Source organism: Giraffa tippelskirchi, chromosome 8 (genome assembly GCF_054371585.1).
Source record: "Giraffa tippelskirchi isolate mGirTip1 chromosome 8, T2T-mGirTip1v1.2.pri, whole genome shotgun sequence".
Taxonomy (NCBI): Eukaryota; Metazoa; Chordata; class Mammalia; order Artiodactyla; family Giraffidae; genus Giraffa; species Giraffa tippelskirchi.
In genome coordinates this window covers 98710146-98723756 of record NC_137282.1, presented here as the reverse complement: position 1 = coordinate 98723756, position 13611 = coordinate 98710146, and the positions used below count along the sequence as shown (strand labels likewise).

The window sequence follows — 13611 nt, the reverse complement described above, 5'->3', positions numbered from 1 at the left end:
TTTTGTTTGTTGAAAACAATATCATACTATTAAACTGTTTTATAACCTAGTTTTTGACTGTTAATATTTTATGAATTCATCTCCATGTCATTAGATATTATTTCAGAAGCCTAATTCCCACAGTGTCACATAGGTTCCCATGGAGGGTGCCACATAGTCTATCCATTTCTTATTCACAAATTGGGACAAACATTAGCATAATAAAAACTGATTACTCCTGCTCCTCCAAAAACATCTATGTAATGGAGAATTTCCCAAACACATGTGGCAGTGGGATTCACATGTTTGTCTGTGTTTATGTGTGTAAGATGCCAGTTAGTATATCAGTGTAGTCTGTTTTTCAACATAGTCATTTTATTGATTTCATGATATTTGTATTGAATGGATATTCCATTTTTTTCCAAGCATTTGGACAGTAAGGAAATTTACATCCTCTTATTAAGTTGGGAAACACTGTTATGTCCTTCATGGTAAATCTGCATGTGGACTTGCAGTGTTTCATTCAATTGGAAACCATTTTGTCCAAGACTGTATGGAGTATACTATGTGGAGTTTCAGAAGAAGATTATCAGAAAAGCTAATACTTTATAGAAGACTGATTAATTGATGAATTTGAAATATGCCAGTTGTTCTCAAAGCATAGAGCATGATTAAATAAAGGCATAACTTGTGATTAATCAGGTGGTTGAACAACTACTTTGATAATTTAATGCTTGAACTGAAATTGTTTGCCCAGGCAGACACATCTCTGACATCCCCCGCTAAAACCCATGTACATTCCTCATTCCCTGAGAAGAGACTTCACATTCACATTACAGTGGTTGTTCTTTGTGAAATATTTGTGTTTGGTAGAGTGCAGTGAATAGTTTGACTACTTCAAATGTATTTCAGTCGTTAATGATTATTATTCTGGAAGAGTAGCTGAGAATGAAGGATTCAGGAGAGAGTTAAGCGAGTCTTTGGGACATCCAGCGCCTTTATAATTTCAGCTGCTTTATTTAACAAGCAAGCGTGGTTTAGGTGCTAGAGTTGCAAGTGAAATAAGGCAGAATGCCTGCCCTCCAGCAACTCTGGTGCCACAGGGAGAGTTATAAATGAATGAAGAGCTGTGAAACGGTGAGTTAGAGTCATATGTGGCTGGAAAAAAAAACATATGAGAGGCATCTCAATAAAACTGAGGAACGGAGAATGTGTTTTGGAAGAGATGACACTTAAAAGGAGTCAGCCAGCTGGAGAGGGGAGAGAAAAGTATGCTAATCAGAGGACTTTTCATCTTGAAGGTCCAGGAGTGTGAAAGAGCCAGACTTCCCAGGATGCTACCAGGGTTATCTATGACAGATACAGGAGTGGACATCAGAGCAAGGTCAGAGGGGATCTCTGTGCTAAGCTTTGGATCTTAAATGTTGAGCTTTATCACTAAAGAAATGGGGAGTCATTGAATGATAATAAGCAAAATAGTCACATGTTCAGATTCCTGTTTAAAAATGATCCACGCGATATTCAAGTGAAGAATGGAATTAAGGAGAAAAAGACCGGAGATATTAACTTGAGGCAAAATATGAAAAAAAAAAAAAAATTAATGAGTTAATTTCAGGGAAATACCGAGAGGAGTAGCATAGTCCTCTGCCAAGAGGAGTAACATAGTCTGTTTTTTGGAGCCAGGTTAACTGGTTCCTAACTCTGATTCCACTCTTAAGACTCTGACCTGGGGATGTACCTCCATCTCTATGCCTTGCTTTTCTCATCTACAAAAGGGATGTAATGACAGTGCTGAACTCAATTATTTTATGAAGATTCAAAGAGCTAATTATAGTGTCTACTGCATAGAAATCATCTGCTATTATTACTATCATTGCTAATCTAATATTGTTATAAAAATAGAGCATTATTATAGTATAACAATATGCTATTTAATGTAATGTATTATTCAATTTATTCATGTCTTTAGGATTTGTGGCCTGGTTAGAAATGACTGTCGAGGGGGTGGCTGTATGGCAAGAGGGGCAGAGAACACAGGAAGAAAACTGTTTTGGGAGAGAGGGACAGAGAATTGATGTGAATTAAAAGCTGGAATGAAGCAGTTGTGGGACTTCCAAATGGAATTTCCTTGTGAGCAGTTGATTGTAATGGCAGAAAAGTACAGACTCTGGAAGAAGATGTGAGAATTTATTAGCACATCATGACTGTTTGATGCCACTGGATTGGATCCATTTGCTGGGAAATGCGTAGGTCAGAGAGTGAGAAAAGCCCTGACAGCTGAAGGTGGATGTGAACACTGGCAGCATTGCTTGCTGGTCTGGGTGTGACAGAGAACACAGAGGGTAGGAGGCAGTCCTCCCAAAACCACAAGGAAGGAAAAATGGTTCCGCTGATTCTTGGGCTTTGATAAGGTCACGAACAGATGATTTCCTGGTATCCTGACAGAATTCCTTCAGCTTTGCAATTTGCCAAACCCATGATGCCAGGGTAGAGCTCTCGGGTGAAAGAATCTTCTTTGATAAATATTGAAATTTTTAGAAGAGAAGTCCTGTGGCCTCAAACTGTTACTTAGTAGCCATTGCTTTTAGTTGTTGTCAAGGACATGACCAGTATTGAACCTCTAGTATACCAAAAAATTGGTGTTCTTGATACCCTAATGTGATTTCTGCCCTTGTTTTAGAATTATGGGGCTGACGAGTGAGATTTGTGCTGGATTTTCCTGCCTTTCTAATGATCATTCCTAAGTGAAATCTGAGCCCTATCTTGCTGTGAACCTGTTAACTTGAACAGTAAGTTCTCCCTTGTGTTTGCATTTTCCCTAAGGTAGAGTCACCAACTGCTTCTGCCCAGCCTCAGAGAAAGGGAATTGTGTAAGATAGGAAGGTTTGACTTTGCCTCCAAGGCCACCGCTGCTAATTGGCCATCATTCTTACCGATTCTAAATTCTTGGCAGGTTAGATTTTAAATGTAATCCCTTCTCATCTCAACTTGAGTACAAGTAATCCCCAGGAAATGCCGTCAATTTGTGGTAAATCATTGCCCAGGTGCAAGCAAAAATGCCCCTGTGAAGAAAATCAAGGAATTTTACCTAGCAGTGAATATTTATTTTTTCCAATAGAGGTTTATGTCTTACTCTTCAGTTTTTTTTTCCTACCCCTTTTAGGAAATTCTTACATGATGCAGTTCTTATTCTCTAGTATTGGACAAAGACCCTTAAATCAGTTTATAGATAAAAATATTGTACATGTGTTCTTAGGACCCTAAGATGGGACAGTAGGTCCAAAGGGCCCCTTAAATTTGAAAACTATAAATTTTACACAGTTGTACATCAAAGTTGTACATCACAGTTAGTTGGTAATCATTAGGCACTACACCGTGTTGTAAAATTATATGGTATTTCCCCGATTATGAAATATTAGTAAGGAAGATACGGAGAAGGCAATGGCACTCCACTCCAGTACTCTTGCCTGGAAAATCCCATGGATGGAGGAGCCTGGTAGGCTGCAGTCCATGGGGTTGCCAAGAGTCGGATGAGCGACTTCACTTTCACTTTTCCCTTTCATGCATTGGAGAAGGCAATGGCACCCCACTCCAGTACTTTTGCCTGGGAAACCCCATGGACGGAGGAGCCTGGTGGGCTGCAGTCCATGGGGTCGCTAACAGTCAGACACAACTGAGTGACTTCACTTCCACTTTTCCCTTTCATGCACTGGAGAAGGAAATGGCAACCCACTCCAGTGTTCTTGCCTGGAGAAACCCAGGGACGGCGGAGCCTGGTGGGCTGCCGTCTATGGGGTCGCACAGAGTCGGTCATGACTGAAGTGACTTAGCAGCAGCAGCAGCAGCAGTAAGGAAGATATACCAAGTACTGGAAACATGGCAGGAACTCTGTCGGTGTTTTCTCTCCCGTTGACTATAAAAATTAAGCAAAAATTCTTGGCTACCTCTGCTCTATTTTGGTCTATTCTCTCACGTTGATGAGGTTCAAATCTTCTCCCTGGTGTATCTCAGTTCAAGTAGGCTGCCCTTTCCTGCATAGGAACCCTAATAACAGTTTCATTTTTGCAAGGAGCCTCATGCAATCACTGGACATTTTGGAGCGCTGGCTACCTTATTTTTCTGCTATAAAGGAACAGACTTGAATGTCAGAAGAGAGTGTTTTCAAGGGTGTGGGAAATAGACCTTTTCTGACATGACTTTTAGGTGTGCACTGCCGTAGGCTATTAAAGGGAAAACCACACAGAATTTGCGATCTGGGGACCCACTTTCAGAAATAAAAGCTCCAGCCATTAAGAATATATTGACAAATGTGTTTACTGTTTATAGAAACCCCAAATTATATGTCTACCACTAGACGATTGGTTGAATAAATAATAATGCATTCATTCTGTGGCGCCTTATGTAATTGTTAAAAAGAACATACTAGATTTCTACGTATTGCTTGAAAAAAAAAATCCATGAATTCTTTTAAGCATAAAAATATTTGTAGAAGATCAAAATAAAGTATAATCCCACTTTACAGAAACAGGATGAAGAAGCCCTATATATTTGTCAGTGTGTATATGTATTATGTGTGTAGGTATATGTCTGTAAATGCAGTGACAGAATTAGCATACAGAAAATAAGTGATATTAACTCATAGGAAAAAGAAGTAAGGGTTTTATTTATATACCTCTCTGTCATTTCACATGTTAAAATGACCATGTGTCGTTTTGTAATAAAAAAGTACAAAAAGGAGAATCATTAGATAGGAAATGCTTACTGTCAAATGGAAAATTATCTTCCCTTTCGAGCTTAAAAAAAATCTGAGTTTAAATGGTGTGGCTTAAACCCAAACATTGTCTGAATTTGGCCACTACAAAATAAAATATAGCTTTCTCTCAGCAGACTTTGTGTTTGCCTGGGTCCCAGGTCTCTTAAATAAATAGGTTGTGTTTATTCAAATCCTGGATAAGAAATCATTTTTCAAACATAAAAATTACCCTAAATAGTACTCTGAACTCCTATCTTGAGACTGCACATGAGGGCCGCAGTGGTTTTGTGTTGCTAGAATACTAGGAAATGAGGTGAGAACTGTTGAAAACTGTGGGCTCATGAAAGCTCTAACTTTTCTCTGAGATTTGTAGCTCTAGGGAGAATTTTGGAACGGTTTCCAATTTCTCCAGTTTGTCTTTCATTGTTACGAAAAAAAAAAAAATGACTTTAAAATAGTAAAGAATTTCCCATCAGTTTTTCGATAGTTTTTCATCCAGCGAGCAGCTAGGTTCCTTCTGAGAGAATATTTCTAATAAGGAAAAACATCAGTTTCAAAGTCCAAACTAGTATACAAAAGGCTTTGCTGACCATTTTTTTATGTTCCTGAGGCTGAGTTCAGTCCTATTGTGAACAGCAATTTATGAGGGAGAACCCACAATTTTTTGACCAGCAAATTGGAAAACCACCAAAATCATTTCCATGTGCCCATCTCATTTTCTAAGGATCTCTAATAAGTTTAGCAAACAGTTCCCCCCCTTTGAAAACATACCAAATAATTGATGATTCCTCCTTCTCAGATGCATGTTCGGTGTGCAGTGTTAGTCTGATTTGCCAACCACTGTAACATTAGGTTGATGTTCTTTTAGACATCAGACAATAATGGATTAAAGCTTGCTGCCTACTCAGAGATCTCATCTGAGTGGGAATAGGTTTTTGTGGCACTAAAGAATTTTTACCTCATCTACTCAGCCAATAATTGGTCAGAGCACTGATTCTGGTTAGAAATAAGCAACAAGCTTCCTGTATCCATGAAAAGAAAACAAGCGAGTGCATGTAGCCTCTGAGAAACACGGGTTTACTTTTAAAGCAAAGCAGCACCCAGCGACCAGAGAGCAGCATATGTCTGAAATCCATTCTCTGACACGTTCTTTCCAGCATATCCCAGGAATGCTGGGCTGACTCCTAAGACTTGTTTTTACTTCCTGCCTTTTGGATAAAATGAGTTTGCCAACCAGCTGTGAGTACCTAACCCTGGGGAAGATGGCTAGATTCCGAAGCCCTGCATATGTTCATGGATCACCTTATGCAACCAACAAGCCCATTGACATTAAGTCACAGAGGAGACGGTAACTGCTTTCCTTTCTTCTAGCTGTTTGTCTGTGAAAACGTGTTTTGTTACCCTTTTAGTTAACTGCTTTGGAGGTCTGCTGAGCTGGGAGGGTCAGGGTGAGAGGTTAGTTCCAAAATTCAGCATACTGGATAGCTAGAAAAAAATTAACCAAAGAGGAAAGAGAGCTGGAAAATATTCTTAGCTTAGCTATTAGCAAAAGCTGATATGGTTTCAGGGTCTGTAGATTTTAGGAATTTGAGAGATTACTAGTGCTTGTACTACCTTCAGAATCATCTACAGTGAATATTTCACAGAGGATTTTCCTGAATAATGGATATATTTATTAAAATCTCTTATTACCAGATTCCCAGTATCTCACAATCTACAGATACATTCCTTAATGCCTAAGTGTGATAAATAGGTTCAAATTCTATAAAAAGCATTGATTTATATGTGGTCACTATGGAGGCCAGAATAGGCTTAGATATTTTTCCTCTGAAGAAGATGTCATTTCTAGATCAAGGTTCCAAAATTGTGCTAACTCACAGTCTCCACACAGACCCCCTCCCACACACACACACACTCTCTCTCTCTCTCTCTCTCTCTCTCTCTCTCACACTATCCAGGCCAGCTCACGTTGTATAATTAAGAGTTGCAAAGTTGAACTGAGTGTTTTCATTATAAGAAAAGAGGGAGTGCAGTAAGAAAACCCTTTCTTATCTTCTAGCCTTTTTATTGCAGTGTAAAAATAGGGTTGATATGTTTGACAAATGGGTCTAAAACTGATCCCTCAATTTGGGTTTTATACAGTCGTTATATTCAGCTTTTTCAGAATGAACTTTGGGAGCATTTTACAATGAGACTCTATTCTCTGTGAAAATGCCAATTCTCCATAATTTTATGAAATCTTGAAATCAGAATCCAAAATTCAAAAAGCGACATTACTTACTGAAAGACTATCATAATCAGCCTACATTTCTATTTTTCCTTTTCTTATGATGCATGCATAAACTCACGCATAAAGGATACATTTTGCCAGACATGACCTTATTTGTAAACATAGAGGAACATTCGGATATTTAAGTGATTTTTTTCTAAAAGTTTTCAAACTCTCAGAAATGCCTTGGGGTTAGTTTTTCAACTGTAAAAAAAAAAAAAAAGTTGATGGGAATGAACTTTTAAAAAATTTTTGTGAGGGGAAATATTCAATTCTCTTCCCCAAGTACCAAGGCTCTTCCTGTCGACCTCTAGGACCATTTGAATTTATAACACACTGGCAGTAACTAGCAACTGTATCAGAGAACATTAGCAAAATGTATCCTGAGACTCCCTACACAGTTGAGTTTTAATCAGTCACCCAACTCCCTTCTGTAATTAGGAGTGTGACACCCACACCACAAAGGCACACAAGACGCCAAATTGTTAATGTATAGTCATGAAAATGTAACATTCTTCCATAATAGGGGATGTTGCGTCTTGAAAGCCTACTTGAAATGCATATGCAATACAGGTTGATAGAACTGTTACCTATAGTTTGACAAAGTTAGGTAATTTTTTTTTACTAATATCACGTTTATTGAGAGAGACATAGTGGTTATGGCATTGGCTTGAAACCAGTTAAACAGGGTTCAATTCCTTCCTTTTTTATTTTAAATTTATATCAGTAAGGTCTTCAAACGAGTCAATGCTGTGTTCCTATTCACATTACCTTACCTTTTTTTCCACTTAAAAGTAATCAACTTCCTGTGTAAGTCAGCAGAATTGTGTGTTTATATAAGCTGATAAGTATATGTATGTAGTGTGGACTCAGCATGTTGCATTGTACCCAGACAAGTTCAGACTTATCTTCAGTCACTTTTTACACTGAGTATTACAATGCATTTTGCAAGCAAATATCCTTGCAAGGTGTTTGACAATAACTAGTATTTTGTAGTGTAGACCTCAAATTTGTAAAAATGTCAGGTCTAGCTTGTTATTCAGTACAATACATTGCTTATTATATACAGCAAGTAAATCAAATAAATGGTCTTTTTTTTTAAAGATATGTAATCATCAAGTCATTATATGTAGAGCTTCTATCCCATAGAAGTATAACTCTGGCAACAAACTTGCAATGAAAACAATGGTTGGAGGGGATGGATAAATGGGTGAAGGAAGATCCAAGTCATGAATGGTGTCTTTCTATTGTGTAACTCATTTTCAAGCTGTATATTTTAAAACCTTTATTTGAATTTCTTTTTAATCTGCTGAGAAGTCAGTACATCTGGAACAGTGATAGATTATTATTGTAGATGCACTACAATCGACCCCAAATTAAATGGTCAGGTTTCAGAATATTTGCTGGGACTCATCTAAGATTTGTTTAAGACAACATGTTTAAGTTTCCTTTCATGTAGTTACATTTGTGCTCTTGGCAGAAAGGATACTGTTTTGATAATTACCAAAAGGGAGGGAAGGAAAAAGGGAGGAAGCCCAGAAAGCATCTAAAGAAGAGGAGCTGTATGTTGGTGTTCTAACTTAGTCAATGAAGTGAAATATTGAGGTGGTAAAAAGAAATATGACTTTTCATTAAATGGAGAGAATAAAGTAGGAAATCTAGTCGTATCAAAATATACCTCAATTTGAGTTCAAGTATATCCTTATAAAACAATGATGACTTGTTGAAAGAACAGCATGTTGCCTTGGAACACAGGGAGATAATTTCCAAATTGAGAATGAGCAACATTGTAAGTGTGACCACATGAATTCTTATTTCAGGAGCAGCAGTGAACAGATTAACAAAGAAGCTAACACTCCTAAATCTTAATTAATCTCAGTGTTGAAGAGAATGACAGTCTTATCACCTGTGATTCTAACAATTTTCTATATTCATGTTTTTAAAAATATTTCCTCTAATATTTTGAAGCCTCCACAAACTCAAGGACTCTATTTTTTACTCTTGCAAAAAATAACTTTCTTTAATTTTATAATACTTTTGATGTCCCAATTTTCATACACAGAGAGTAAGTAATCAGATTTAATCTGGCTTTTCCACTCCATCCTCACCCAGTCAAGCTGCAGGGTTTTTGAGTGTATGGATTGCTTCTTGCTCACTGCCACATCCTTGGTGCCCGGAATAGAGCCAGGCACAGATCAGACAATAAATTTTATTTAGGAAATAAATGATGAGAAAGTGTGTGTTGCCTATCTTTGCATAGATGTATGTATCCCTTCCCTGAGCACCATTGTATGGAGTCTTTGGCAAGATGTTGCCTCTGCTATTCTGGATCGGCTGAGTTCCCTTCCTCATTTCCCTGTAGAGTCTGCATACAGCGCTAACTGACTTTAGACCCCTGGCCTAAGTGGTTGGGGATCATGCTTTTGTTTTTACCAAGTCAGCAAAACATATGTATTTCCTTTTGCTTCATCAAACATAACCATGTAGCAAAAAATGAGAAGTCACTGTGAAGGGGAGAGAGGAAAGTTCCTAGAGGAAAGTGATATTGAAAATGTCAGAAATGTGATAGAAGCACAAAAGTGGATACAATCAGTTACAAAGATTGTGCAATGTAAGCCCTAGTTCTGTTTGTCCTGCAGTAGTATTAGACTCAGAAAACAATTTTTTTTTTTTTTTAGCAAAATTAGCAACAAATATTGGGAGCAGTGAAAGAGGCGTGTCAGGACTCAAAGCACCCTCAGGTACAGAAAACACCTGTGCTTCTGGGCAACACTTCTGACACCCCAGCACCTCTGGGTGCTCACACATCTCAGCAGCTCTGCCCCGTGTCTCTGGCTGGCGGGCTTCTGTCCTGCGCTGCTCTGGGGTCCCTCCTGCTTCCCACCTTCTTCTCATTCTCTCCATTCTGTATGCTCCTTCTTCCCTGTAGTCTCTGGGATCAGAAAAAAAGGATATAGGAATGAATACGAGGAGTCTGAGTCTGCATTAATCAGCCTCTTTTCTCCTTGAATAAAGATTACAGTTGCACACTTAGATTTCTAATCAATCATCCAACTTCCATTAATATTACTTTTAGTTCATTAGTAGTAGTATAAGAAATAAATTACTAGTATTAGTTTGCCAGGGCTGCCATAACAAAATACAACAGGCTGAATGGCTTAAACAACAGAGATTGCTTTCTCAGTTTTGGAGGCTACAAGGCCAAGATCAGAGAGGTGGCAAGTTTAGTTTCTCCTGGCACCTCCCTCCCTGGCATGCCGATGGCTGTCTTCTCACTGTGTCTCCATGGTCTTTGCTCTGTGCCTGCACCCCTGGTCAATCTGTGGGTCCAAATGTCCTCTTACAAAAAGACCACTAGTCAGATTGGATAAGGGACCCATTTGAACAGCCTCTCTCATCACTGCTTTAAAGACTCTGTCTCCAGATACAGTTGCGTTCTGGAGTACAGGGGCTTAGGCGTCTCCACATGAATTTTGGGGTGACACAGTTTAGCACATAGCAAATTGTATTTGTAGAAATGCTTTGCTATAACGACTGTGGAAGGAGACAGGAATTGGACTATGATTCCTCAGTAATTAGTGGCCTCCTGTTTATAAAAATATGTTCAATCAGTAAGTCTGAACTTGCACAAGCGATATATTCAAAGTATAAGTTAATACATCCCACTTTCTGTACCAAAGGAAAACAGTTACACATTGTGTACAGTCAGTCTTCATCAAATATAACCTATTTCACTTGGAATCTATCATCATTCAAACAGAGCCCAGATCAGCATTTGCTTTTCAATAACCCTTTTTGAAAAAGTGGTTATTAAATTTATTATCGGGAGGAGGGTTCAGGATGGGAAACACATGTAAACCCATGGCCAATTCATATCAATGTATGGCAAAAACCACTGCAATATTGTAAAGTAATTAGCCTCCAACTGAAATAAATAAATAAATTAAAAATTAATTAATTAATTAAAAGTAAATAAATTTATTGTCAACGTAGCCAGTAGTTTTCAACTGGAACATTTGGCAACGTATAGGGACATTTTTGATTGTAAGTTTTGCAGGCTCAGTCGCTCGCTCATTCACGTCTGACTCTTTCAATCACACACACTGTAGCCCACCAGGCTCCTCTGTCCATGGGATTTCTCAGACAAGAATACAGGAGTAGGTTGCCATTTCTTCCTCCAGGAAATCTTCTAGCCGAGTCTCCAGGTAGAAAACAGGATGATGCTAAACACTCTCTTATACACAATGAAGAATTATTCTTAAGAAAATGATACAAATGAACTTACTTACAAAACGTAAATGGACTCACAGACATAGAAAACAAATATATGGTTACCAAAGGGGATTGAGGAGGAGGGAAAAATCAGGAATTTGGGATCAACTTGTACATACTACTGTATGCAAAATAATCAACAAGGACCTACTGTATAGCACAAGAAACTATACTCAATATTTTGTAATAACCTATAAGGAAAAAATCTGAAAACAAAATTTATGTATGCATAACTGAACCACTTTGCTGAGCATCTGAAACTAACACAACATTGTAAATCAACTGTACTTCAACTGAAAAAAAGAAGAAGAATTATTCAACTAAAAATCCCCAAATCCCAATAGAGCTGAGATTGAGAAATTTGTATAAACAAATTGGATTGGGGAATACTTTGAAGCTCTTTGAAGGTCTTTGTTTATATACAGATAATTGATATTTTTTATGTATTCATGAAAATACTTTCATCTTTCTCATGGTAACCACTAGATGATGCTCTCTTAGCCTGGTGAAAAATAACCATTGCCACACTTTTTAAATGATCTAAAATGTTCAGTGATTCAGACAGCTTTGTTAGATTGTCAGGGACTATTATTATTTCAGTAGAGCTACCATGAAGATTTCATTACAGAAAGCTGAATAAATGATCTAATACATTCTTGTAGCTCCAGGCTAGGTACTAAACATTGATATGCTTTTCAAGGTGAAGTAAAAAATACTGGGTAAAATTACACAAAAGATAACAAATATTGAGTGACCATCCCATTGACCTGGTAGAATGAAGACTCTTGTCACCTGTCCCCACGCCTATGTACATGGGTACATTTTTTGTGAATGTGTGAGCCACAAGTAGATTTTCATAATAACCAGCTCATCCTAGCAGGAGAGAACAAATTTCATAAGGGGAAAATTGGGGGGAAAATGAAGTACTTTCTCAGATAAAAGGTACTTCTTTTCAATAAATAAAGCTTCTAATTATCATCAGGATCTAGTCTAACCCTACTTTCATCTGGGGAAAAATTATTGGCGATAATGGTTTGAACTAGAATGTGTATTTCCAGCTCCTCATGCTCTCCTCAAATCCAAAGCAGTATATACAAATGTCTACTAGCTAAGGGATCTCCAGAGAAGTCAAACTCAATATATTTGTAGTTGAAATTACCCAGGGTCCCTCCTCATCCTCCATGATCCGTGGCACTTGCCAAACAGTCATCCTAAATGCTTTCTCTGCCCCAGCCTACCCTCTTCATCACTCTCTGTTATCAGGTGCATTCTTTCTCCTTCCTTTGGTTGCCTTTCCCAGCACACTATCCTCGTTAGGCCCTCATTTTCTTTTGCCTGAAAGACTCGGAGCCTCATAATTGATCTCTTTATCCTTCTACCATCCTCTTTCTGACTGTCATTCTTTAAAATTTCGTGATGCTTGCCTGCTTACACCAATAGCTTTTCATTGCCTATAAAACCGGAGAAGGCAATGGCCCCCCACTCCAGTACTCTTGCCTGGAAAGTCCCATGGATGGAGGAGCCTGGTAGGCTGCAGTCCATGGAGTCGCTAAGAGTCGGACAGACTGAGCGACTTCACTTTAACTTTTCACTTTTATGCACTGGAGAAGGAAACGGCAACCCACTCCAGTATTCTTGCCTGGAGAATCCCAGGGACGGGGGAGCCTAGTGGGCTGCTGTCTATGGGGTTGCACAGAGTCGGACATGACTGAAGTGACGCAGCAGCAGCAGCCTATAAAACATCTCACTTCCAAATGTCCATGGTTTACCTCTTCCATATCCTGTATCCTTGGGGATAAATCCCTCCCATCACCCATGTATACTCTGCATTTTAGAAGTAAAGAGCTACTAACTATACCTATTCTTAGCCTGTAGGTCTCCTCTTCCCCCTCTTTGTAATGAGCCCAACTCCTGCAGGTCTTTTTCGTTAATCCTTTCCTAATTCCCTATTTCCAAAATGAAGTTTCTCCTTTAGCTAGCTGTTGTCTCTTTTTTTATGTGTCTGTTACAGCATTATCATATAAACTTCAATTATTTATGTGTATTCTGTCTTTCCTGCCGTTTTATAGTGGCATGATGAAATAGCTGTTTCAGGAAGAATAATTTGGCAATAACTTGCAACATAAACTGAAATGGAAAAGACTGGAGCCCTATCCTGATTGAAGCAAGCAGAGTAAAATCCTGGCAGGAACCATTTCATTACAATTACAAAATACATAAATGTATGATTACAATTGTAAGAACCACTCAAAAGGAAACAAGGGTCCAATAAAAGTATATAAATAGGTACCTAACATAGTCTGAACATTTGGAAAACGTTTCCCTGGGGATGATGAGG

The 13611-nt window shown here is 38.3% G+C and overlaps 1 protein-coding gene across 5 annotated transcripts in view; it reads left to right on the top strand.

The window, feature by feature from the left end:
* The window catches only part of PDE4D (phosphodiesterase 4D), a 1572405-nt gene that overhangs the window by 1133980 nt on the left and 424814 nt on the right, over positions 1 to 13611 (top strand). Inside the window, exon 1 of one of the 5 annotated variants that reach the window (XM_081524290.1) lies at positions 4493 to 6080. The exons of the other annotated variants lie outside the window; for them this stretch is intronic. Within the exon in view, the coding sequence (XP_081380416.1) occupies positions 5953 to 6080 (128 nt within the window). The 5' untranslated portion in view covers positions 4493 to 5952. Of the gene's footprint in view, positions 1 to 4492; positions 6081 to 13611 lie in introns of those variants that run through there. 5 annotated transcript variants of the gene reach the window in all.